Source organism: Malaya genurostris, chromosome 3 (assembly GCF_030247185.1).
Source record: "Malaya genurostris strain Urasoe2022 chromosome 3, Malgen_1.1, whole genome shotgun sequence".
NCBI lineage: Eukaryota > Metazoa > Arthropoda > Insecta > Diptera > Culicidae > Malaya > Malaya genurostris.
In genome coordinates this window covers 99,670,535-99,698,533 of record NC_080572.1, presented here as the reverse complement: position 1 = coordinate 99,698,533, position 27,999 = coordinate 99,670,535, and the positions used below count along the sequence as shown (strand labels likewise).

The window sequence follows — 27,999 nt, the reverse complement described above, 5'->3', positions numbered from 1 at the left end:
CTTTTCATATGAATCTGAGTTTGTAGAAAACGGTTGAGTCATCTCCGAAAAAATTGAGGTAAATTATTTGTCACACACGCATTTGCTGATCTCGACGAACTGATTCGAATGGTATATGGCTGTTATGTTATTCCAGCATTTATTGCTGTAAGTAGTTTAAATCAATATAATTATGGAATTGCTTTCAACTCGAAAATTCTGCCATCATCTGGTTTACATATGGCATATTCGAACGATTATGTTGCCAAAAACGAACCGTGCTAAAATCGGTCTGAGGCAAAATATCATGCTGTACACAGTATTTTTGGTACTTAGAAACAAATGTATGTAACAGTATAAAAAATCGTGTTTTATGCTGCTCCCAAGCATTTCTTTGCCAGACAGCGCTCAAAACTTCTACTGCTGGAATAGGGGAAAAAGTCGCTTACACAAAAATTTCGATATCTCCGTCGAAAATTGACAGATTTTAACAATCTATGGCTTGTTCGATAGGTATTACCGTGCGGAATCTAAGTCTGAAAATATATTCTGTTTTCAAGGTCAATTGTGACAGATACTGTCAAAAAACTGAAAATTTTGACATAAAACTTCGTATAACTCAAAAAGTAAACAACCTCAAAACCATTCAATAGCGTTCTGGGTGACGGGAGACCTTTCATATGCGACTAGTTTGATCAAAATCGGTCCAGCCATCTCTGCGATCTCGACCTCTTAGTTGACAACACACATACAGACACACACACATACACACACACGGACATTTGCTCAGTTCGTCGAACTGAATCGATTTGTATATGACATTTGGCCCTCCGGGCTTCGGATTTTTTTTTTAAAGTTTGAGCGAATTCTATACCTATTTTTTATATTTATTATTTATTTTGGTGTTTTTTTAGAGTTTCCATATCGCCGTTTGGCATAATATCATTCGGCATAATGCTGTTCACCATAATGATAATTTGACAGAAAATTTATATAGAGTTTGATACTGCGATGGTCGTTTGTCATAACACCATTTGGCATAATTTGCAATCAACGTTTGGCATAAGTGGTAAAAACCGGAATACAGGCCAAAAATAAAAATTCGGTGTATTTAATATCACTGATAAATAATACAGTTGTAATTATAAGATATTAGCCTAACTTTGCTCGGTTTACGCACGGGTAAATTACAGATTGGCTGGCAGAGGTCGCCGCTTCTGATTAGTCATTGTACTACTCATACTACATCACATTGTCCTCGCAATGAAATAATAATATCGATGTACCCAACGTGACTCCTAGGTTTGAGCAAACCGGGCTATCGGGTGGGTTACAGATTTGCAGACTGGGGGTCGCCGCTTCTATATGCCTTCATATGTTATTTTTCCAAATCGACATAATATAAAACAAGCATTATGGCAAAAAACTATTACGTCAAATGACCATAATATCAAACAAGTATTATGACTTATAACCATTACGACAAATGTCCTATTGAAGACGTGTGCAATGTTTCATTTAAATCCGAGTATGTGAAGTCCAATGACCTGCTAAACATATCTGTAATTGCTCTATATTTAACGGTTGGAAAGCATTAGGCAATTCAAATAAAATGTTGGCCACCGAAATTTATTTTCGTTTATTTTGATTTCGGAAGACGACACCGCACTATGCATAGACTTACTTTCTATATTCAGCATCAAGCGTGGTCTCGCTGTACTGCTGCGCTAATCGCATAGCCGCCACTAACTCGAACATGTCTTTGGATAATACTTTGTGAGCCATTTCCACCTCTCTGTAAAAAAAATAAACAAGAAATCACGTTATCGTTGTTCCGGTGTCAATAGTCCAAAAAGCAACATACTTGTGACATTGCGCTGGGAACGAAACCGAGATTTGATCAACCGCGCCGAGTAACGTGCGTAGTTCGATTCCCACGTTTCGTACCAGATCCAGGTAGTCAGCCGCTTGAGATTTGTCCACCCCTTGACTAAGAGCCATGATGGATTTCACCACACTGGTGGTTGCAATATACACAATGTCTCCATTCCTATCCAGAGGCATTGTACGCGTTGGTTCCAGTTTCTTCATCACAAACTTTTCATCCCCGGAAAGTGGCGTTGTGCAGCGTTCCATCGAGGAACTCTTAGATTTGATCATACCACACGTAGACCCAGGCGTGTGAGGTCTGAAAAATTTAATTTAAAATAGTTTTCCAGTTAATAATCGAAAAATAATTACCTTGAATCTGAGGTATTCGGTGTTGTCGGATAATGATCGCCAAGACTCTGTGGCCCGGACATGGTGTTCTGGGGAGAAAAGTGCGGACTCTGCTGTGAGTGGTAACTGCCTGACAAAGAACCACTGCCATTGTTCAGTTCCTGTTGCTGCTGATCGAGCGATGCGCTGCCTGCAGCGGATGTGATCAGACTTAATCGTTTCTTGAGATTGTTCTCCTCCTGCTGGAGCCACTTGGAGTCTATCTCACTTTCTTCCTGCTGTCTGCGCAGTTTTGCTTCGAGAATTTGTTGCGTTTCCTGGACCTATGGATAATCGCAATCATAAGCGTTTAAAAAATGGGTCCCAAACCAAAAACACGATTTCTTTTCAACGATTTGTTTGAAAGTTTGAGAAGAACCAACATACTTAAAAAACAAACATCAAGAAAAAGAAATAATGTTTTACCTATTACATACAACTAGGAACACAAAATTATACTGATAAACACATGATTTATGCACAAAAATAACCTCCATGCTGGTAAATAAATTAGGGTCAACCGTGAAAAACGATGTACTGAAACATAAAAAAAACAAATATTTGTATCTATTTAAAGATCAAATTCTACAGGATGCACGAAATAAACCAAGTTCCAACGAAGAAATTTACTCAGAACAAACAGAAGAAACGGAACGTAGTGAACTAAATCACAACGAGTTCAATCGAGAATCTATATTTTTCTGCAAAGTGCCAACCTTCTGTCCAGAGCTGCAAGATGTTGATTGTGCTTGAGAATGTTGTTGTTGTTGTTGTTGCTGCTGCTGTTGTGCAGGACAAGTTGCCTGTTGTGGAATCGTGGCTACCATTGGCATCTGTTGTGCCAGTCCAACTGTTTTCAATTGTGCGGTTGATGGTTGGTGAAGTAACTGGACCTGCTGTGAGGAAGCAATAGCCATGACACCTTGAGGAAGCGTGGACTGATTAGCGGGTACGAACGCTGATTGCTGCTGTTGGAAAAGTTGTTGTTGTTGCTGCTGTTGCCAGATTGAGCGCTGCGGTGTATTTTGCTGTTGCTGTGGTTGGTGTTGCAAATTAAATTTCGAGCTCTGAGCCGAACTATACGGTGGAGGAAGGGTGAAATTTGCCGCGGCTTGATTAACTCCCGGTGATACAAGGGTGCTAGGAGGAAGGATTCCTTTCTCGACACTCTTTTTCAGAGCTATCGAAGCACAGGATTTCACATTTACTCCGCCAAAATCGTAAATTTCTTCTTGGAACGGCTCCTGTTCGCGAGGAGCCGCCGAAACTGGATTTCGATAAGCCTGGTAGGACAAATTCCGCTCCAAGCTACCGCCCCGATTTGGGGTATTCATCATGACGTGTTGATTACGTTCTAAACTGCCACCTTTGTACGCGGCCTTACTCATCAAATCACTAACGATGGCGGCAGATTGATTACGCTCCAAACTTCCTCCTTTGGCGTTGTTCATAAAGACCGTCTGGCTCTGATTACGTTCCAGACTACCCATTCTATTCGCATAAGTTTGTCCAATTTGTCCGCCACGTTCTAAACTGGCCGATCGAACTCCATGACTGACCGGATAAGACTCCATTTGATTTCCGCCACTGTATTGCCGCGTCAGAGAGTTGGATCGCATTGCTTTGGCTGATCCGTACTCCATGCTCATCTGACGAGTTCGCTCTAGAGAATTGATTCTCGCTGCATAGGTAGCAACGGCACTTCGCTCTAGGCTGCGAGAGTTGCCCGACGAGTGCTGCTGCTGATCCTCTTGTGGGGATTTTACCATTCCTGTTTGAACGAATTGGACCGGATATTGGATGTAGCCGCTAGGTGGTTGCTGTTGCTGCTGGAAGATTTGCTGCTGATATGGAACCTATTTATTAGGAAGTTTATCATGATTAGTGGGTGATCATTATCGGCACATTAGATACTGACATTGGTTAGATTACTGATGGAACCGTTCGATGCATTCGGATTTGATATATTCAGTGTAATGATGAAAGTGACAAATTGATTCAGATGAAATATTTTACATTGATACAAACCCCCTTGGGGTACTTCGTAATGATGATGTAGAACAAGTGAGCCAAAAATTGAAATAGTTTATGATCGATTTTCTTCATTATATAGTAACAGTTTGATGTCGTACTAATTCATCATTAAGTGAAAGTGAAATTATATAGGCGCAATATTGGACCCGCAAAGCCGTCGATCGATTCCTATTTTGCAATACAAAGCTTCAAGTTTTTTAATAAATATTAGATGAACATTGTAAACGCGAACCGATAACATACACTGTTCGTTTTAATTTGCATTTGGTTAGGAATGCCTGGGTTAAAGAACCCCGACTATCGAGATAAATTTAATCGATTCGTTCAAAACTAATATTCGATTATTAACCCGAATCGACTTGCGTTTTTTGGCTCATGCACGATTTTTAAAAAATCAACGAAAAAAACTTTTCGACAGAAGCCCCAGGTGGAATGTGCTTTGGTTATCTAAGGTAAAATTTATAAATTTAGTGTGAAACAATACTCCTTAGATACTACTTCTTGTTTCTCAGAGGTGGTCTTTGCAATTTTATTTCTGCGTGTAACAGCTCGAAAGAATATTCTTTGGAATGGTTGGATTTCAGTTCGTTCCGATAGTATTAAAGTGATACATATAAATGTTGTTGGGACGGATGCGGGTTAAACAAATCGAACAATGAAAGAAATTACATAACATAATTCGAACAATTAATCGAATAATCGATAATTAACCCTGATAAACGATTAAATTTAAACGATTAGTTAGATAATTATAATCGTGGGCCGTATGAATAAAATATAGCAAGACTGTTTCACTAGTAAATATGTGAAAAACATATAGGGTAACGGTACCTCATTCAGTATTCCACAATTCCATTCAGTATTCCACAATTTTCGAATTATTTTTTTCTGTGATATTGCTTCTTAGAGCCGAAGCAAAAATATTGCATTCGATTTTGCAACAATTCGTTTGCTTGAAAGTCTAGTAATCGGCAAAATAACATAGCGACTCTACTAATGAGATCACTATTGGTACAATAGTTTTAACATTCACTACTGAAACTACTACGTTTTATTCCTGCGACCCGAACGGATGAAAGTGACGAAAAATAAATATCAGCAATCAGAATGAATTAGCTCATAATGACAGGTTCCCTACATTTCGGGGATTTGTGTCAAAATCGTGTTTTTTCATTCGGTGCTCGTAGGTTTATTGGTATTAGAATCGCCATATTATTTTGTGAACTGCTCGACTTTCAATCAAAGAATTGTGACAAAACCGAATATACTCAAGTCTATTTTTAAGCGGTTTTTTAAAGCAAATTTTTAATATTGGGCAGTTTTTTAATACGAATTTTCAAAAATTTGCTGGTTTTTATGCGAATTTTCAAAGTTAGCAAAGTTTTGCGGTTAAATTTTTATTCCGATTCGACTTTTGGTTCCGGTATTATAAAGCAAAGTGACGATGCAGAGCGAAAAATCTTTTTGAAATTGTGCTGAAAATTATTTCAATTTGTGAACCTTGCTAGTTGTTGGTCTGGTAATTAGTGTTGCACTTGAAAGGTAGGGCCGTAAATCTCTTCTAACAGCGTTTTCACACAAATCATTTTGTACGATCCCAACATGCTACTTTTTGCTTGAGTACTTAAAGGTAATGAAAAGCTTTGCATTGTGTATGCGGCATGGGTATAAAATATTTATCAGAAAAATATCAATAATAAACTAAGGGAATTGTGTCAATAGTAATCTTATTAGTGGAGTCAGCATATCTTTTTGCTTACTACTCGACCTTCAGTCTACGGATTGCGTTGTAATCAATTTATATTTGCTTCGCTAAGAAGCTAAGAAAAAACATTACTGGAAAAATAAAGAGAAAAATGGGCAATACTTCTGACGCGAAAGTTCGAAGCGATTGCACCTATTTTCATCATTTTCATCCTTTGAGTCAATGTATTGAACAGAGATGACAGATCTCACTCTAACTAATGATTTCCCTATATGAAACGAATGGTGGAGTATAGCGGGTATAGCGTGATGGGTAAGTCGATGCCTTTCACGCAGTCCGTCTGGGTTCGATTCCCAATCCCGTACATAGCTTTTTCTGGTCCAAAGAGGTGAATGACCTTAAGGTTAAAACATTTATAATCAAAAACAAAGAGAAAACGGTATGTTTCAGTCTACTTCATATCTGGTTTTACTTAGGAAGCACCAACGTGAGAGAACTAATATGAATACAATCCGTTGTATTTAATTCAGACAATCTTGTGCTAACTCGACGTCGGTTAAGGAATCACAAGATATTGGAATAGAATGAATGTAGTTCCATCCAACACTGTCCATTTTTAAATTTCGTTCAGGTAAATAACTGTTCTATGCATAGTACATGAGACAATTAAAGAGAGTTACGATCAAAAATTGGTCGTCTTAAATTTGACGGAATCCATTATTCATGTGGAACCCTAAAATCTCCGTTCGAGATGTCGCAAACAGTGTTGGTGATTGCCAATAATTTGACAGAAGCTGCTCGATACTTATCTATATTGTATACAACATTTCCAATCCGGTAGAAGATGTTAAAAGAACTCGTGTCTCTCAATGCATGAACCATGAGAGAATTTTTCTACATTTCTTCTCTCCACTTCATAGTTTGAGTATTTCACGACCCTTAAAAAAATTACAGTGTGGTAATGAACGGTGCTGTGTGAAATTTGCCAAGAGAGCATTCACATACATTTTAATAGACAAAACTTATTCAAAGGTTAAATGCACATAGTTAGAATAAGCGGTAATAGTAGAATGATTCTATCGCAATTTTCCACTGCCCATACAGAATCGGATCGCGAAACGAGAATAAGCGATCGTTTGTTGCTTCAGAGAGAATCCCCACTGCAGCGAGCTAACCTTTGATTCTCAGACAGGTCATCGAGAGAAATTCGCTCTCGCACTGGTGTTTATTCTATGTTAAATGAATCATGCCGGTTTTTTGTTGCTGCGATGATATCCATCTTTCTTTGATGGCACTGATTGAATCGTGTAAAGAGTTGCTAGTGAGCGTTCTTTGATACGATAAAAGCCATCCTTGGTCGCAAGCATACCGGGAGTGTCGTCTACAACCGTGCATCGTGCTAAAAGGACCATACAAGAGAAGTGGGTGAATCGTGACGATAAGCAAAACAAGTCGACCACAGTACGATTGTAGATGCTGTACATGAAGATGCAGATGAAATTTTATGGCGTGGTACAGAATGATACTACGTCAAGATACATTTCAAACTGCTTCCTTAACAGAAATATTTTACGTCATCTATAAGAGGACACTTTAAGCTCGGACGTCAAAGTTTTCAAATAAATGTTTTTTTTTCTGTGGCAGATTCTATGTTACTGTGGTTTGAAGAGCGACATTTACATTTGTTGCGTTTTTTCAATCAATACACTTGTTTTGCTCGGTTTTGGGTTAGATCTGGTATCTTGCTACAACGGAAAAAGTGCCATGAAATGGCAGTCGCAAACAATGTCAGGTGTTATCCAGGGACATGGGCTCAGTCCCCTGCAATATTGAGCAATCTTCTTCTTTTCCCTTGATATTCTTTCTTGAGGTGACTCTCACTTGAGATGAAACCGATTGACGGGACAGCAACTTAGACTATCTTGCCAAATAATTTTCGGTGATTTCAAATTTCAAAAAGGAAACTTTAGTAAAATTTTTTTTCTCTAATCCGGGCAAAATAAAAACCTTACTTACAAACGAAGTGTGTGAAATTTAAACAACTAAATGCAAGACTAAATTATTTTCTTTTTGAAGCTCCAGTTTGATATTTTCAAGGGCGAATCACAATGATAAAATTTTCAAGGGCAAATCTCAGACAAGTTATTTCAAATGAAATAGTGGTTCAAAAGAATTGTCTATATTGAGAGAGATAGACTACCAAAAAAAACCCGATTGTAAATATCTGATAGAAAGATAGACATTTTATGGCACCACGATGTATTTGATTCATTTCCGCTTTGTAATTTCATATTCGACGATTGCCCCAGCTAGATTACATAATTTGCCGATTTTCCCTATTAATCAGCTTCGCGATGTAAAATCGTTAACCATGCGTCTCCATCGTCTAATATCATAGTGGAAACGCGTGTATCACTTTTTGTTAACCACTGGAACTAACACAACTCATGCGAGTACCCAGAATGAGAGAAACAAATTCCACCAGCAATTCATCGTGCAGTGCTTTAGTATGCCGGTAAGAAAAACCACACCAACCTGTTGGAAGTACTGTTCCTGCTGTTGTTGCTGATACTGTGCATGGTACTGCTGATACATTACCAAGTTGGCTGGCATCGCTTGAACCGGCTGCTGTTGGATGGCAGTTGAAGTAAAGAACTGCTGCTGTTGTTGCTGTTGGGGAGCATTGGGATGTATGAAATTATTGTTCGCCTGTGTAGAATGATTCATGCCGGCAACGGCAGTAGAGTTGCTGTTCAGCTGACTCTTCTGAATCGCTTTGTAGGTCGGTTCAATGGAATGAGTTTGCTGAGTGATAGCATTGATGATTTCACAAGGGATTGGATAGGTGGAATTTGGTTGGTTAGCATTGATCTGGTTATTATTAGTGGACAGAACATCATTGGAGGTTTTGTTGTGCTCCAAGACTTCGAAGGAATCAGCTGTTTGATTCGGTACGTTATCTAGACAGGTCGTTGGTACCAAAGTAGCAGTGGAAGGCGATGTGACAAGGGAGTTTTGGTTTTCTACTTCCAAAGACGATGGCGCACTAGAGTTGGGATCGTTGGTCGCTGAAGTTTGATCATTGGCTTCGTCGATAGTAGGATCGAGTTTGAGTAATTCAGTAGCGGGCAAGGGCACGGTTTTTAATGGTAAATTCCCAGTTGCATTTGTTTCATTGGCATGCGTGACTTTATCAGTATTAATTTGTGAATTGGGATCTATATCTACGGCTAAAGTATTAAATACCGAGGCAGGTGTTGTGTAACACGACGGATTGACGCCACGCTGCTCATTTTCGCGCATCAGTGCAGCTAAAACCGCAGGATCACGAGCAATGATATAAGTCTGCGGAGCACCGAGAGCCTGCTGAGAGCCGTCTCCTAGTGGTTATGGAAATTGATCGGTTATCGGATCTAATAGAACCTAATTCAAAAGACTTACCACCCATCATAGGACCACGAGCAGGTTTTGGGGGAGCCATGTCATCGCCTGCGCCCCAAGACATAGCAGCAACGCGACGATTCTCGCGACGCATTGTTTCACAGTCGCTGTGGCGTTCTTCCATGAGTATTTCACTGAAACCACAATGTAAAACAGAAAATGTTCTGTGAACTTTTAACTGAGTTTATACTTACTAAAGCACCTCTTTGACATTTTTGAAATTGGGTCGTTTGTGTGGTTCGTATGACCAGCATTGAGACATCAACGAGTATAATCGTGGTGGGCAGTTCGGAGGAAGCGGCAATCTTTCTCCGTTCTCTAGCTTTCCAATAACATCACAATTCTTTATCCCTTGGAATGGTTTTACTCCGAGCATGAGGATTTCCCAAGTGCAGACACCTATGGTATGATTTTAGAAGAAGGGATTAAAGTTATGCATGATGCAAAAACTTCGCTCACTTACCGAACATCCATACATCGCTGGCAGTCGTAAATCGTCGGAAGTTAATAGATTCTGGAGCCATCCACTTAATCGGTAACATTCCTTTCGTGGACGTGTAGTACGACTGATCTTCAACCCATCTTGAGAGCCCAAAATCAGCAAGCTGTTTGAAATAAAGTATGCATCATAGTAGCTTTTGTTAATAACATTCACCAGAATCACATAATCATCCTTTTCGGCCAGAATGTGTCAAAATTTTAGGTTCAATTGAAAAAAAAAACAAAAAAATTAAAAAAATCCTGCCCGGAACATACCTTAATACAAGTCGGCGAGCTGACGAGCACATTGCGAGCCGCAATATCACGGTGAACAAATTTCTTCGACTCCAAATAGCTAAGCGCCGTTGACAGTTGGTAGGAATATAGCAATAAAGTTCCTAACTTTAATCTAAAAACAATTATAGATAGAAAATGGTTCGTTACTATCCGGAAAATGATTGTTTTTTCTACGTGGAAAAACTTGTTCCTGGAGCGGAACCGCCGAACGAAATAAAAACGAGACGACCAACACCGCCGAGTGTTGAAATTTGCACCTGGGGTTATGGAGAGCTTTTCGAAACCCAAACTGGTATAAAAGGGGACGTGTTTCTTCCCTGTCGGACGAAAGCAACGAAACTACCAACGGCTGGTCAGAAAAGGCTTTTCAGAATTCATCAGACCGGCCCGGCAGGCATGTTGTATGAGGGGATGCCTCAGTCAAAAATTCATCCTCCTGATGTACCCAAAAAAGCAGTTAGCGTAAAGAAAAAATCCGGAAAAAAGGGCAAGAAAAATCGCAGTAAATAGGTAAAAAATAAAAGAACTTACTTGGAACCGTTCTTTTTGAGGTAAGCTCGTAGTTCACCTAACCGAGCCAATTCCATTACGATCCAAATCGGAGGACCGCTGCAGATGCCGATCAGTTTGATGATGTGCGGATGCTCAAACTTTTGCATGATGTCTATACATGAAACGAAATGAGAAAAATAATTGCAAAATTTAAAAATTCGTCAGTGAAGTTGATCGCAACATAAATAAAGCTACTTGACTTACATGCTTCCTCTAAGAATTTCTCCGAAGTAGCCAAATCAGCGTCAGCCTTGCAAGTTTTTACCGCCACCTGAACGATACCTCCTTTTTGCTGTACCTCGCTGTTGTTGTTTTCCCCATTACCACCTGATAACGAAAGATCGTCAAACTCGCTGGTCAATGATTGATTCAACTTATTAGCCAGACTGGACTTGCTGGATAAACGACAGGATCCGATATGCACATCACCGAATTGTCCCACGCCAATGATTTCATTCAAAGTAATATGCGTCCGATCTAGCTCATAGTTCCGTGCGGCCGGTGTCGAGTAGTCTCCTTCCTCGTCACACATTCCGAGCTCGGCATAATCATCGTTCAAGGTAGGCTTACAATTTGAGCTGGTACTTGCTTCCAGATCGTTATGCACTGAGTTGTTTAGCTTATCGCTGCTCGATCGTCGCGAGTCTTGCTTCTCCGATGATTGCGAGTCGGTCATTTTTTTAATCTGACTTTTTTCCAGTGAATTCGTGGTGCTGTTGTTGGGTGTGGTTTTTGGTATGACCGTACGATCCCATAAGCTAATATCAGTATTATTAAATAGTCTACAGTAACCATCGACTAGATCGGCTATACTTTCGGAAGTTTTTATACCATCACATGTGATCGCTAGGTCCTCACTGTTTCCACTGACTTTGATTTTCAGCTGCGTCTTTATTTCACTACAAGGACAGATAACTCCTTTTTTGTCCTTTTTGTCACCACTTCCTCCACTGCCGCAGGAGCTGGTAAGATCGGGTTGGTCTTTGGAATTTTTCGAGCCCGGCAATTTCGTAACCTGGTGTCCACTCTTAGTCAGCGAGGAAGATACCACACCGGTTGATATTCGTTCGATATTTTCAAAATCGGTCACTTTTGTGGGCGGTGCCTGTGGGTTGACCGAGTAAGAAATACCGACATGAGGACCGATAATCAAATCAACTCGAATGTTCCACCCACTACTAAGCTGAACATTGAATTGTTCCTGATCGAAGGTATACTGTGTTCGAAGTAGATCGAAGAACTTGAGCATGTATTCCATTTCGGAATAACTGTACACCTTCTTGTAACCGGCTTGGATAAGCTTTTTCAGGTTTTTCTGCTTAATGGTATCTATCACAGACTTTGGTATGAAGTTACTGAAGCCCATCTCTTTTTCTATATACTCAAGATGATGCTTCCGATCGTTCGAAGAGTGATTCGTGTCTTTATAGTAATGTCGGATTCCCAAGCAGCATAGCTGGACTGCAATTTCCTGATCAATATTCGGTATGTTGGACTGGATATAATCCTGTTTGACCTGATCAAAGTAGAAGTGACACGTGGTTCGGTCTTTTTCGTACAGTTCTTTCAGGTTTTTTGGTATATAGCGTACGCGAAGTTCCGCCTTCCACACACTGTTTGCATGACCAACGACCCCGCTGGTCTTCTGTTGCATCTTTTTAGCAATCGTGCTTTTATCCACATTCGGACAGTCCGCGTTGCTACAGGATGGATTGAAAATGTGTGCCATAACCTGGGTCATCGATGTATCCGGTGGCATCCAGAGTACCTCTTTGGTCAGCATGTGCCTCAACCGAAGCGCGTAGCTCTGCGGGTTCGTTTTGTGGCCGGGTGACATTGAATTTACAATCAGATTAATTATCTGTCGGACATCGGATGCCTCATCGAAGCGGATCATGCGGAAGCCGTGGTTCGGCAGGTAAACATGCAGTGTCTGTGTGTCGCCGGTTTGCGCTGTAAATTTAAAGCAGGAGAAATAAACACTTGTATCAGTTTACCAGCGGTAATGGCAGGATATCGAATAAAAAATAGTGGAGCTGGAAGAGGAGAGTGAAAAACGATGCCAATGAAATGAATTCTTCGGGTTCAGGTTCGTCAGGGTGGCGTGAAGTATAAAGATTTAAATAAAAATAAATTCTTCAACAGATTTCAAATTTCAAACCTACCGTATTTCTATTTTATAACTATACATGATTTTTTATAGTTTTCATTAATTATATGTCTTTCGCCATTAATTATATGCTAAGTCACATTTAGAGTGTATATAAAACAATAAGTTTTATCTAGCAAAGTTGTTTCCCCAGTCTTAAAAAAACGAATGAGTCGTTTTTTTTCTGCTCACCACCCTGAAATGCATATGAGGCTCTCAGCGGGAAAATGGCAAGTGTAATTAAATTACCGCATGGCGAGCGACTGCGAGTGTAATCCAATCCAATTGCAGCCGGTAATGAATTGCTAAGACAAATGATAACACCGTAAACTCGATTCTCTGACTGTGCTCCGTGAAGAACTTCCTCGGGCTACGATCAGTTTGGATACTTTGTTGCATGTTTTGTTTAGTACATCATCATCGATTTCGTTTTTCGTTTTTCTGCTAGTCGTAGAAAATCGGTGATTCCGGAACCGGAAATCAGATCCAGACGAAATTTAGCAAATGACAAGGAGTGAGTACAATAGTGTCTTTCAGGCAATAGTGTCTTTCAGAGCCTAAATTTGTGAAAATCTGTTCAGTCATCTCGGAGAAAAGTGAGTGCATACTTTTCTCACACACAGACAAGTACAACGCGAATGTGTACATCTATTGATTTGGGATGCTTACATCCAGAGTTGTACAATTTTATCGGAATGGGAAAAGTTATGCAAACAAGTCCTGTTTCGAGGATGATTTTTTCACAAGTTTTCATTTACGCTTCATTATTTATCAAATATTTTAAAATCTGTGAAGACTGTTAAGGTTTGTTGAAATAGAATGTCTAAAATAGACGGACACTGCGAGATCAGTAAGACGATCGCCTCATAAGTAATTCCACAAGTACAGAGGAGGGCAATAACCGCACCTTTACGTACATGTGCTGGTAAGGATGAAGAAAACACAACACCGCTTTTAGAAACGATGTACGCTGTTCTATTTCGTAATATCAGTAACAGTAAATAATATTTTCATACATGCTATGATTAATAATCGTTATACTGATAATAAAAACATTAATGAAAATTCAATCACAAAGCATGGTTTTATGCAGCTAATCGATCCTATTTAGCTTAAATATTATACACAGAAGTAACAGGAGCGAAGTATTTCACAGCGCCAATTCAAACGCGCCAATCAAAGTCTACGTCTGCTGTATGTTCGAGATTAGCAAATTCCTGTGCTCCTAAATAGCGTATCATTGGGTTTAATCGAATTAGTGCATGAGTGCAAATTAACCAGTTGGAATTAAAACAAAGTCTTTATCTATACTGCAATCAAATTCAGAATGAAATGTTTTTTATTCACTGTTTTTTTATTACGTACATGTCAACTTTGCGAATGCATCTCTCGATTCTACCAATCAACTGGTAGCAATTCGTGGCTCTCCAGTTATTTTTGTACACCAAGGAGCTCAAAACCCCGAAGAAATCTTCGATTAGGCGACACTGAGGTAGATTTATCGGGTTGTGGTTTTTGGGTACAAATGGGATCGAATGGGTATTCAGGAACGATTGTGTTTTTTGGCGCAATGCGATGACGCTTTATCCGGCCAAAACACGTATTGTCCATCAGCATGATGGTTTTGAAAAAACGGGATCAAAACTTTCTACAAACATTCGTTCTGGTACACATCTTGTTTGATTGCCAACCCAGATGGCTTGAACCATGGCTTAGAAATGCCTTTCTCGGAAATGACAATGTACAGCATCACTTTCTGTTCAAACTTATGTTTAAACTAATATTTTATGTTCGGATGTACAGTAGAACTATCCGTTGAATAGTATCGATCATTTGTGGGATTTTGCGTCTTCGAAAGAGGGAAATAACTTTCGTCGTCCAAAACAAAACTTTTTCCGGAATAATTTTTAATCAACCAGCGGCATTGGGAATTCAGCGTTGAAATCTGTGCGTCAGTATATCCCAGGGCTCGTGTCTTCTTCCGGTACTTTATTCCGAGTCTTTTCAATGTTTTGCAGATGTACTGGGGAGAACAGTTGACTTTTTTTGCGGCATCCCTTTGACTCAGTGAATCCTTGTTGTTGAAGGCACGAGAAAGAGAACGAAGTCCTTTTGCGTCCATAATTTTGGCTGGTCTTCCACTACCTGCCTTACGAGCAGTTGTTGGGCATCTTAGGATATTGTAAACTTTCGAAGCCGCAACGTTTTTGCTTTTAAAATGTTGTACCGTATACTATTTGCCGAGATTTCTGTGCAGTTCGTAGAACTGTACAATGCGCTCGTGAAATACTTCTTGTTTCGATGGCATTTTGAGCAAAATTAAGCAAGCATGAACAAAACAGAAAATACTAGCAGAAAGAGGAGAAAGAGAGCTAACACATACACACTTTTAGTTCTTTCTGAGCTCGTTTGTTGTTGAGCATACAGGCCTCGAAAAAAATCCTAAAATTTTGCCACCCATTACAAGTATAAGTTTAAGATAACCGAATTCACAAGTGATCTTGATGTTATCCATTCTCGATGTTCAGTAAAATGATGATCAGTACAATGAAAAAAGTTGGATTTTAGAAGAAAATTTTTAATTTTTTTTCTATAAATTCAAAATTATAGTCCGTTTTTAATATTGAAAAATGTAATGCTATCAAGCCTGCCCTATGTCAAAATAGAAACACATACACAGACAAATCTCTGGGGTGTTTAAAACCGCTCCCAGTATGAATATAGTAATTTAAAATACGTTGAAATTGATCCGCGCATTTATGTCGGTAAATGATGACATGAATCAGCTTGACTCTCGGTCGCTTTTATCTTACAATTTCATCTTTGAATCGAATAACCTACTTCTCGATTAAATTAAATATTCAAGGTTTTTACAAAAAAGTGCTAGTTTTAAATAATTAATTCACCAGTCATGGCAGTTAAAGCGTGAGAAACAAATTTTGCGAAATGTAGAAAAAATATCCCTCACTGAAACGACAGGAAAGACAAAAAAAAAGAAAGGAAGGCACGTAATTATTGGTTTTTGACCGATTCGAAGAATTATACCCTCTATAAAATTAAGCATCGACACCTGAGCACAAAAACTGGCTCTTCCACCGTTTAATTGGTCGGTCCGAGTGCGAAAATAAGCGCATCAGATTTCATCTGTTGATATTTGCACAATCATTCGATTGTGTAGAAGATCGATTTTCTACTGTGGGTTGATGGGCAACCCATTCCCGAGGTTGTCATGTCGGATTGGTCAGACGAAACAAAAAAAAAAGTAATAATCTGCATATACTTACTGGTTTGCCTCGAGGGACTGAAGTGTGGCGAGTGGCCACGCGGTATGTTGAGGTCGACCATGTTGGACCCGGTACTGCTGCTGCTTGTACTAGAACCACTGCCTCCCCCGGCACCACCACCGGGTACGGCACTGGTCGAGCTGCGGAGTCTGGAGTTTCGCTTGAAGTCCGAGGCACCTCCACTGGATGTCCGCCAATGTTGGATACTGGTTTTGGCAGAATTATTGTACGAGTACCGCGATGGTGACGAGTGTGGGCTACCGTGATGCCCCCGGTACGGGGGCTCACCTAGACCGCTGCCGGAGCCATCGTAACTGTAAAATAGAGTAGAAACAAAGTTGTGCGATGAGCTTTGTGAAGTACAAGACAATTCGCAAAAAGTAACGTGATAGTTTCTATACTAATAAAATTACATTTTTATTATTAATATTTTTTCATACCACTATAACGCATCGATGCAGCCACCACGTAATTCAGTAGCTCTGTTAATACCAACCGAAGCAATGCCGCCAATAAAACTAATATCGTCTGCTCCGTTCACTGCATTCCAGGAACCGTTGCATGCCATTTTAAATTGGCACTTCAAATTCATTAAATTCAATTTTTCATTCTTCAAGCTCAGACAAGCCAAACAAGTCATCCTATCCTCTCAACAGCGAGACACCGGCTTGAACAGGTCCATCAATAAGCTTGGTAACGATCGTCCTACCGCCGAGAGTAAACGGTCATCGTCATGTCATGGTTACCTGAGTACGAAATGAAGCTCGTTTAGCGTCAATATTGTAACCCACGGAATGACGACCACCCCAGGACCATGAGGAATTTGCGGAGGCTGTGCAAGATAATCCCAGATATTTCAGAATTCTTTATTGATTGAAAATACAACCGATAGTCTGGGATATCTTGCATCTTAATTCGCAATTTCGCAGACATTAAATTCTTTAAGTAAATCGTTGAAGGTGTTGCAGCTTTCGATCGTTTCGATTCTAGTCCAATCAAGGCCTTGTTCAATAATTGAAGCCTCAAATTGTCGCCTCGATCTAATTGTTAGATTCTTCGATTCTTACTTGAAAGTATAATTTTGTAATCACTGTACAGGTAGTGATAACGTATGTGAAGGTCCATAAACAGAATATTCTCACACGATATGATTCCAAATTCAGGTATTCCAAATTAAGTTGTAAATACAATTAGTTTTAATTAATACGAAAAAACTCAAGGCAGCACCGACCAGGAAACCGAATTCGTTGTTGAACGTACAAGGCATAAAAATTAGACGAAACAGAACACACAAAATAGCCAAAAGAGAAAGAAAATGAATAAATTGTTGAAAACAAAATGCATCGAAATAGTCAAAATGAAACCGAATGAACGAGAGAAGAAAAGACGCGGATTCAAAACCATGGGGGTCTTAGAATTTACGTACTCAATTTAAAAAATCTGTTTTAATCCACCTAATGGTGTAATGATGCCTTTCTCATATCAATCATACTATCATATATAATACTGTGGTATTTCTCAAAAAAAATCCTTCGATTCTTGAGAAAATAAACGAAGTCGGTTTGTTTGGCCGTCTACTGACAAAAACTATCAATTGGAAAAGATTTGAGGTCGATTTAGAAAAAAATTTACGTTTTTTTGCCCTTTTCAGTGATGGTATAAAATTTTTAACACACTTTACCCTTTATATCCGGATCCGGAGGTTAGATCCGGATGAAATTCAGTAATTCAGTATGGGACCAGAGGACCTTTCATTTGAACCTAAGTTTTGAAAATCGGTCGCGCCATCTATGAGAAAAGTAAGAACACATATTTTCATTTTTTTGCACATTTTCACCCATAACTCTGAAACCGGAACTCAGATCCAGATGAAATGCAGGAATTTAGTATGAAACTCCGAAAAAAATTAGTGCAAAAAATACGCACATACACACACATACATTTTGGGTACTCGACGAACAGAGTCGAAGGGTATATGACAGTCGACCCTCCGGGCCTCGGTTCGAAAGTCGGTTTTCACAGTGATTGCGAATATGAGAAATCAAAACAATTAGCAAATCTGGTAATAACATAAATGTAAAGCAATCAGAAACAACGAAGAATATTACTATTATTATTAATTTTACCTTGGTTCGTCGGGAGAAACGAAGAAGTAAAGACACAAAAAGTAGAAACAACAACAAATTTGTCACTTGAGCGTTTAGTACAATAAATACACGAGAATAATATTTTTATCACCATTGAATTATTTTATATTATGTAACTACACTCATTCACTGTAGAAAAATGGATAAGAATAACTGAATCATTCTAACCTTCTGTTCTTAAAAATAGGAAAAACAAACAAACTGAAAAACACACCGAAAATATAAACAAATAAACGAACCAATCGAATAGAATAATAAAATAGACATAATCAATATAAGAGACACATCTAAAATCTAGAAAGTCAAAAATAGACTCATAAAACAGAAAAAAGAGAGAAGAAAATGGAGACAAAAAAGAAAAGAAATAACTGATATTGAAAAAATAGCAAATGATTACCATAAAATGACGGGAAAGCGGAAATGGAAGGCAGAAGCACAACAAACAGGCATGAATGACGAATGTGAAGACGAAGCGTACTTAAAGGAGAGAATATTGAAGCAAAATGAACAACATAATGAAAAACATACCACATAAACGAAATAGAAAGGAAATAATATGAATGAAAATCCGTTTATGTCGCTTATGGTCGAGATGAAAAAACACTAAAAGAAGAGGACGATTTTGAGATGTGGAAACATCATGTTGGGAAAACCATGATCAGAAAAAGTTCATTCACTATCACTCGGGAAAAAATCAGCTCAAGAGATTTTCTAAAAAAAACTCAGAATTTTCACCCAAAGAAATATCGCTAAAAAGATATTCTAAAGGGAGCAGTCTTCGATGATACTTCCCTGCTGAATTTTAGTTCGACACTAAAGTGATTCGTGCAAGATTTAATTGTTATATTTCTAAAGAAATTCACTACTGAATAAATTCGCAACTGAATCGCAACTGAGAAATAATGACTGCAATAGTTTCGATGCACGTAGGGTGGTTAATATGAACAAACATATTTTTGTCACATTCCAAATAGTGATTAGAGCGACGAAAAGGTGTTTTCATTCCAGCTGGTTGATTACACTGCACTGTTTATATTAAACCCAATAAAACGGTATTTAGCATGAATTTGATTCATAGAAGTAACAGGAGCGCAGCATCGTCAGCAAGTCTCGAACACACAGTTCTGTTGTTTTTCGGAATAAATTTTCATTTGAGTGATCTTCTCAGATTGATTTTATAGACAGGAATGAAATTTTCAGAAAGTATTAACGAGTTAATTAATTACAAAGCATCATACCATTTGCTTTGATTTGATGGCAGCAATGAAAAAGAATTGAAAATATCGTAGTCGGAAATGATAGAATGCCGTCTTCATTTTGTACACATCCTTTTTATGCACATTCTATCTTATTAATATCTCTATTTGATACAGTTTATTCTGTAAAGCATTTATTTAAAAACTCTTAAAACGCACCATTTTATATTATAAAGTTATATGGAATCAAATTGGTTACATAGAAGTTTGTTATATTTATAGACTATTTAGAATATATTTTCAGTTTTAGCTGGGAACACAGACAATGAATTCGTTCTATGGGTGAGGTGCTTCGCTAAGTTGTATAAAGTTTCCCCCTCTAAAAAAGTTTGAAAACAAATCGTGAATGATTTTATGCTAATTGGTTACTCTTGTTGCAGGCCATTCTATTTGTCTCTATAGAAAGGTAATCGAAATTCTGGAAAAAAGACTTTCTATCGGAGCTTCGGAGACCCTGAGCGAGATCATAAAATGTCTGTGTGCTTCACGACAAACATATTTTGCGAATTATAATAATACTGACTGTACTGAATTCTGCGCAGGCTAGATTAAATGAAACGGATCATATTTTCACCTTCCATAGCTACTCAAGCGCGGGAATGAAATATCACTGCTCTATCCGAGAAGGAAAAAGGCAAACGTGTCAACGAGTTTTTCTCTGTGATGCTCATATATACCAACCGTAATCATAGTTAGCAACAAATTATTCACTGGGTTTCGATTTGTTTTTTAAGCTTATTCAGGAGGGGTGCATTGCATGTTCCGGTTTGGCGGTTCAATGCCTAAGGCACTGGTCGTACAAACCAGTTGTCGTATGTTTGAGCCCCGACCTGGAAGGATTCGTAGTGTCAGTAGAATCGTAGCACCAGCCATGCAATGGTTATGTACACTCTGAATCGGCTGCGAAGTTTGTTGAAACAGAAGGTCAAATTCCACTACAGGAATGTAATACCAAGGCTTTGCCAAGGTGAACAAGGATGGCGGTGCAGAATACCAAAATTCATAGTCCAGAATGTTTAAAATTCAGAAGTACCCAAACCGTAACGAAAAACAGAATACGGTCGCGATAGACCATGCCCGAAAGTTGTACGACCAGAATTTAACGAAACCACGCGAATTCCAATAAGATTTCAGCACTGTAAATGACTGTCAATTATAAGTGTGATGTTCCCGAAAATGCCAAATTTTTCCAAAAAGTTCTTAATTTGGTAAGCGATTTGTTCTTGCAGAAAAGAGAGTATACTTTTTGTTACCCCAAGTATGGATGGACAGGTGTATTGAGAAGATTGTTTCCAAAAGCGGCTTCTCCTCTCCTGGAGACTCACGATCTCTAGGCTCGAACATACGACAGCTGACTTGTAAAACCAGCGCATGATGCATTGAACTATGAATCCGAGACGAATTGCTAACAGACTGCTATCAAATTACATCTTAATCGTGTTTAACTAACGTTAATCGGAGAAAGCAGTTTCATGCAATAGTCAAAAGCTAATTTAAAGATTACAATAGTAATTCGAGATAACTATAAGACGATATCTTTTCCATCGATGAGCGAAAAGTTGAGGCAAGTTTTTAATTTAGCTTTCACCAAAGTACTATAATATACAATGATACGACAGAGTGTGTAATTTAAAACACAGTCTGCACATAGTACACTCTTATGGAAATAAACTGAATAAGCAGCTCTGATTCATCGTTTAAACCTTTTATTAACTGCCATCGCGGCAACATTGGCAACCAAAGACTGCATCACTAATAACCATCATAATCGCCGTCGTTTTTGACATGAAAGCTGCTTGAATCACTGGGAGCAAACAGTAAGTAGCGTGCCGGATGACGGTGCTCAGCCATGATTGGGATTTACATATGACCCAGATTTTCAAACACCTCCGACTTCGTGGCAGAACAATTTATTGTTATCACGTGTCTGCCTCTGCAACAGTTGACTGGTGCAGTCCCTACGCAATTTTGGTACTCGGTACGGATGATGTCATGTGCAGTATGAAAGAGAGAACCAATCGAAAGTCGTCTTGCATGTTATGAGCCGTATCTAATGCATTTTAAAACGGATATCTGAATATCTTTTCACCGTATGATGCAGCAGCAAACAGAAAACTCAAAGCAGGGCAGATTTACGGTAGAACACCGAAATGCCCACGGGCAAAGTAGCATGCAATTGATGTATGCTAAATCTGAGAGATGAAATCGATGCAATGCAAGAAACCAAATATCGTCGGTCAAATGAACTGGTTCTGAGTTTTCGCAAATGCAATGCTGTACAGTTACTCTACTGTGGAGGATAATATTTTCGGTTTTTCCAGCCTATAGTGTTTAATCAAGATTCAGGCTGTATCGAGTTCTGCATACTTTACTTGAAAGCTCAATACTAAAATATCTGAAATCGAAATATACTATTGATTGGATCCTGTTTCTCTGAGTCCTATCTAAAGCTCTATTGGCATGACACTGTCACAAAGCGACTGTACTGAAAAATGTCTGATGTGCAGATAAATTTACGCTGGCTTATAACTTCCTGGCCTATAAGTATTGCAATTAATGTGCGCTGGCATACAGGACACCAGGCGAGGTTTTTACCTTTTGAAGGTAACCACAGACACCTGACCCAAGGCGAATGTACGGTGTATCTGCCATCGTCATCGGAAATTGGTTGCTGTTCTTGCGCACTGTCGATACATTACCCACATACAAATAATTATAAATGTATGCGGTCGTTACGATTCCGACAAATTGACTGTCATGGAACTGCGCTGGACTTCGTGTGTCTCCCAGACAACTTTGGAGCGAAGCTTATCGAAGCAATTAATCTAGTCGGGCCAACCTGTTGACATGGTACATTCGTGCAGTAGAATGGCATCGGTTAATTTGGGTTTCGTTTGCAGTGGGATATGTTTCGCCATTCGTGTGTTATCCTGTGTAGATGCACATGAGATATGAATGTTGGAAACGTTTGTGACTGATAGGTAGAAAGAGCATACTTTTTCTTTTTTGAATATTTTTCCTAGTTTCAACAAACTATCTTCAAGATATTCACCTTGAAAACATTGTCGTGAGCAAAATTGTTTTCCTCAGCAGCTCAACTCATTTGTCAGGTTTATGATTTGTAGCACATATCCAAACAAAAACTTTTCACAACACAACTACCGAAACGAGTCGCGATGGCATTGAGTTCAAAAATACAACGCGTAAATATGATTTTAAGAAATACTGCCTCAATTTGCTCGGTACGGTAGACGAAATATCGTGGTAATTGAAGGAAACATAGAGAAATAAACATGGTCCGACTGTTCCGATATTTTTATGTTTCCCATTAGTCAGTAACATCGTTGACGTGACGTTCACCCAAAACACAATTTCGCCATATGATCTTGATTGTCAGGGACGCACACTGACAGTTATTTTGGAACTTTTAAATTTGGGATAGGGGGATTGTAACAAATCAATTGTCATCTTATTGTTCTGTTAATTAGTTGGTCTACAATCAACTACTTGCGGATCATTAAGGAGATCAGCAACAGTGGGTTTGATTCAGATATTTGGTACAAATTATTGATTGTTTGTGTTCGAATATTGAAGTTGAAAAAGTGATATTGAAAACGTACGACAAAAGTATAGGGTTCTCCATCTAACGTTTTTTTGAACTAGCGGTTATTTCGACATTGGTAACCTTAATTTCACTTCTGATTTGACAGAAACATAGTTTTATGCTTCCGCTGAACGAAAATGGTTTTGTATACGCTTTAGGAACGCGTGAAAATGGGCTTGCGATCATCTTGAAGAAGATGCCGATTTTGCCAAAAAATCATCTTCTCGGATAAGGCACATTTTCATCTCGGCGGATATGTTAATAAGCAAAATTGTCGCATCAGGGGGAAGGAAAACCCGCACGTTATCATGGAGAAGATGCATCCTCAGAGAGTGACGGTTTGGTGCGGATTTTGGTCTGGCGGCATCATTGGGCCATTTTTCTTCGAAAATGAGGCAGGAGCCGCCGGCACGGTCAATGACGAGCGCTACCGCGCCATGATTAGCGATTCTTTTCGTTACTTGAAGAGGAAGACTTGGACACCATTTGGTTCCAACAAGACGGCGCTCCGTGCCACACAGCCAACGCTACGATCGATCTTCTGCGCACAGTCTTCGAATATCGAATTATCAGTCGAAATTCGGATGTCGTTTGGCCGCCTCGGAGCTGTGATTTGACGCCGTTAGACTATTATCTTTGGGGAGCTGTTAAAGATAAGTGTTATGTGGACAAGCCAGAGACAATTCAAGCCTTGAAGGACAACGTGCAGCCATAGCTGAAATAAGGCTGCATACAATCAAAAATGTAACTGGACCGATCGTATGGCGTACGGCAAGGCCAGCCGAGGCAGCCATTTGAATGAAATTATATTCCACAATTAACCGGAAGGATTGTACTTCAATATGAAAAAATAAATTTTGAAATCGGATGAACCGTTTGTGTTTTATTGCATGTTAAAAAAAAAGTTACATGGCGAACCCGTAGAAGGTGTTTCGATTGAAAATTGGTTAACTTGTTTCTTTCATTGTGCATTAAAAAAAACTTGTACACGTCTCATTTAAAAGATGTGCGTGTGTGTAGCAATATACCAACTGTTCTACTTTGGCATATGCTATTCAGCTGTGAAAAAGTACCTCGCAGCAAGTGAAGGCAACCCGTCAAAATTTTGCTCGCGCATTGTGAAAATCTGAACTATCCCTAATTAGGCGAAAGTCTTAAATACGATTGAATCAACTGTTACCAACACAATAAAAATGATCTGAGGATGTTTGTCAACAACCTGGAAAACTGGATCGGGAGAGAAACTGAAAATTGAAATTAAACAATCAACAAGGGATGTACCAAGCAAAGGCTTTTGTGGAATTTTGTATTTCTGTTTCAACAGACTGCAGATTTATAGCGTACAGAATCATTGCATGGCTAGTACAATGATCCTACTGGCACTATGAATCCTTCCAAGTCGGGGCTCGAATATACGACAACTGGCTTGTAAGACCAGCGCCCTATGCATTGAGCCGCCATCCCGGGCGAATGTTCTGACATATATAATATTTTCGCAGATATACTGATCAACAAAAATACATATAAAAAAGGTACTCCACTGCTGCCATGATTCTGGCCGTTCTGTTTAACTGAAATCAAAAAACCATGCACCAATTTATTCTTGGTACTCAAAGCTCTGTTCGGAACTAAAAGCAACAAAAACAATTTTTTTAGAATAATTCAAAGAAAAACTTCATATTTTTCACTTTTTTGGGTTTATATAAGTCATAAAACAAAAACTAACGAATTCTTTTAGTTCAATTTTAAGTTGCCAATGTGCTGAAGATGCTGTAGAAATTTGAGTAGAATGCAGGAAAAATATTAGATGTTTATCTGAATTCGATTGGTTAAAAATTGATACAACTAATTGATTGTTGTTTTTCTAAAGTGTTACACTGATTTCGAAATAATTGAGAATCTATCGATTTTTTCGGCAACATTTTGTTGTTTACCCTTTTCTCTAATTATATGTGTAGTTTAGTAGTATTTATCAGTTTCGAAATTTTCAAAATTCGTGGACTTATTCGTGTAGAATGAAAGACAATATTTCCATTTTTCTAACAGTACCATATATGTAGCGAATAATTGTATAATAAGGCAGATATAGTCGAAAGAGAAAGTGAACAAAGAGAATCCGTCAATTACTTTTAGGCCCTTTTGAAATTAATTGTTTACGTCGAAATGGTGCTAGGAACCGAGATTGTTACTGAGAAAAAAAGCAAAAATAGATAGAATAATTGAACAAATCGTGCGATGAGCGAGATCTGGCAGGCAGTTGTGTGAAAACCCTTGTTTGGATAAACGTAGACTGGAGCCGTTAGAGCAGAAAAAGGAGCATTTAGAGCGGGATGTGACCAAAACAGTTGGCACTTCGAAGTTAAATGTTTTTAATGCGAAAGAACTTTCGAATCTTCGAACGCCGTTCGAAACAAGAATCATCGATAAAGATCCGAGTGAAATTTAATGAAATCTTCGAACGCCGTTCGAAACAAGAATCATCGATAAAGATCCGAGTGAAATTTAATTACAAATCCTTGTCGGGGTTAAAATATTATACGAGAATTGCAAATATTCAACCAATCCGAACCATCGATTCAAGTCTAAAAAAAAAATCATACTTGGGCCTAATTTTTTTGCTTTTTTAGCTAAAAAAGAAGCCTTATGGGTTTAACTCAATATTGGAAAAGTTTCAGAGTGGACAGAATAATACTTTCGGAGCAGTGATTTTTTCAATCTCGAACCGCACGTGCGGAGTGTGCCGCAGCGCAACTCGCTCGAATACGCGCTTAACTTGTCGACACATGTCGCGGCACTGATCGAATTCTAACTTTGACAGTTTATTGTTAGCAACGTTTCAGTTAAGATCACGGTGTAAAAATGAATTCAAAAATCAAAAATTGTTGCTGCAATCCGTTTAACTTTAAGACTCATGTTAGAAAAAATCAAAAAAATTCGTTGCGTCGGATTTCTTCTTCCCTTCTTGATTTTTTGAAAGCAAATGATGTTTTTTGTACACCGTTTAGGCAGAAAGCGAGTAAAATTGGGGCAAAAGAATTTACGTGAGTATTAAAATAGTGCTGACACACAGTTTTGGAAAAGATGCGAAATGATGCAATTCATTCATTTGCTGTGAGGGAAAATTCTGCTGAAGCAATAATGATCACAGATTCTGAATCCTCTGAGGCTGATGACAATGTGTCTATATTCAGCGAATGTACAGAAATAATTCTTTCATTTACTTACATTGTAACATTGCATTTCTCAAATTTTAAAATATCGATTGCCTTTTTTTTTGCCGCCCTCCTATCTTACCGAATTGAAACAAAAAAGTTTTGCCAAAAAATTGTAGTATTCGTAAGACAGCGCATTCGATGAACATATCAAGATATTTTGTTCCGAAAGTAGGGAATCTCGTGGGAAGTGGGATCGTAACTGAAACGTTGCTAACAATAAACTGTCAAAGTTGGGATTCGATCAGTGGCGCGATATGTCGCCCGTATCCGAGCGAGTTGTGCTGCGGTACGCTCCGCGCGTGCGGGTCGAGATTGAAAAATTCACTGCTCCGAAAGTATTAATCTATCCACTCTTAAACTTTGCCAAGATTAAATTAAATCCCTAATTCAATTTTTTAAGAAAAAAAAATGAGGCTCAAGTTTGATTTTTTTTTATTTGTTTATTAATTTTTAACTTTTTTCATGAAACTAGCTTTAAAGCTTGTTTTATGGAATCGCTTGTTTGAAAGCTAAGAAAAAGACGCATATCTCATGTCTTGGACAAATTTTTGCATCTTTATTAAATTTTACAGTATAGGCTGTTGAAAAAAGGCTCTTTTTAGTAAACGTGAAACTTCAAATAATCATATCTCCAAAAATTCCAAGTACCATATTGGAATAAAAAAATACGTGTCGAATATTTTCGAGTTCCTTATCGAAAAAAATAGTTAGATGAAAAAAAAATTAGGTGGCTGACGGTGCGTGGAATGCCCCATATATGTTATTTCTGGGAACAGCCAGTTCACTACGGTAAGTTCTGCATTGAAATTGGCAAGAAAAGAACAATCGTTTAACACTGGCCCTTTGTTACCTCTGTTATTTTAATGAAACAAACAGAAACAGGCAAATATGCTACAATTAACATCGATTCAAGAAGTATTCATAAAAACCATAACAAGAGTAGCAGCAATAAGAAACGCCACTGCAACAACAACCACAATAACTAAAATAACAACAGTAATAAAAGCTACAAAGACTACGAAGAAACGAAAATGCGAGTGGTGAACAATATGCCGCTGAATCCTAGCAGGATGATAATTAGAACGCCTCTCGTCCAAATTGAAGGTGAGGAGATGCAGTACCGGGTTGGCGGATCAATGCAAAGGGGACTGGTTTTACAAGCAAATTGTCATGTCTTCGAGCGCCGACCTTGGCGGGTTCAAATTCAAACTGGGTTGATGGTAAGATCGCAAAATGTTAATTGTTTATACAAAACTGAAAATATAAACTATAGAAGCGTCGGATGCTTGTCATTTTCATGGAATCGAAAGTCTTTCTGTAATGTTTTATTCCATTTGGTACAAATATTACACTGAAACGTGGAACTGGAATGGTCAATCAGAAGACATTTTGCTCTGTATACTGTGGGGCTTGGGATAGGTTAAACAAACACATATTATGTTTAATATTATAACCCACCTGTAATCGTGTGAAATAAACAAAAAAAGTAAAAAAAGATCTTCAATATGAGAATAAATCATAATGTGAAAATTGGAAACATTCGCACGACAATTTCTCATTCAAAAAAACCGCGTTGTCATATTGTGCCGGGTATGTC

At 38.5% G+C, this 27,999-nt stretch overlaps 1 protein-coding gene and 1 long non-coding RNA gene across 9 annotated transcripts in view; one reads left to right on the top strand and one right to left on the bottom strand.

Moving 5' to 3' along the window:
* Nucleotides 1-27,999, bottom strand: part of LOC131436643 (uncharacterized) — a 272,026-nt gene that overhangs the window by 4,782 nt on the left and 239,245 nt on the right. For 6 of the 8 annotated variants that reach the window (XM_058605486.1, XM_058605485.1, XM_058605483.1 and 3 more), the window contains 12 exons: nt 16,181-16,494; nt 10,952-12,700; nt 10,727-10,859; nt 10,175-10,307; nt 9,882-10,023; nt 9,613-9,817; nt 9,419-9,552; nt 8,513-9,357; nt 2,955-4,094; nt 2,221-2,522; nt 1,844-2,167; nt 1,664-1,774 (listed from right to left, as the gene is read on the bottom strand). In XM_058605486.1, coding sequence (XP_058461469.1) covers nt 1,664-1,774; nt 1,844-2,167; nt 2,221-2,522; nt 2,955-4,094; nt 8,513-9,357; nt 9,419-9,552; nt 9,613-9,817; nt 9,882-10,023; nt 10,175-10,307; nt 10,727-10,859; nt 10,952-12,700; nt 16,181-16,241 — 5,279 coding nt within the window. In that variant the 5' untranslated portion in view covers nt 16,242-16,494. The remainder of the gene's footprint in view (nt 1-1,663; nt 1,775-1,843; nt 2,168-2,220; nt 2,523-2,954; nt 4,095-8,512; nt 9,358-9,418; nt 9,553-9,612; nt 9,818-9,881; nt 10,024-10,174; nt 10,308-10,726; nt 10,860-10,951; nt 12,701-16,180; nt 16,495-27,999) is intronic. The other 2 variants (XM_058605481.1, XM_058605482.1) reach the window with 2 other exon arrangements.
* Nucleotides 10,135-10,950, top strand: LOC131436645 (uncharacterized). The gene is made up of 2 exons (XR_009230653.1): nt 10,135-10,269; nt 10,324-10,950. It is a non-coding gene; the product is annotated as an uncharacterized LOC131436645 (long non-coding RNA).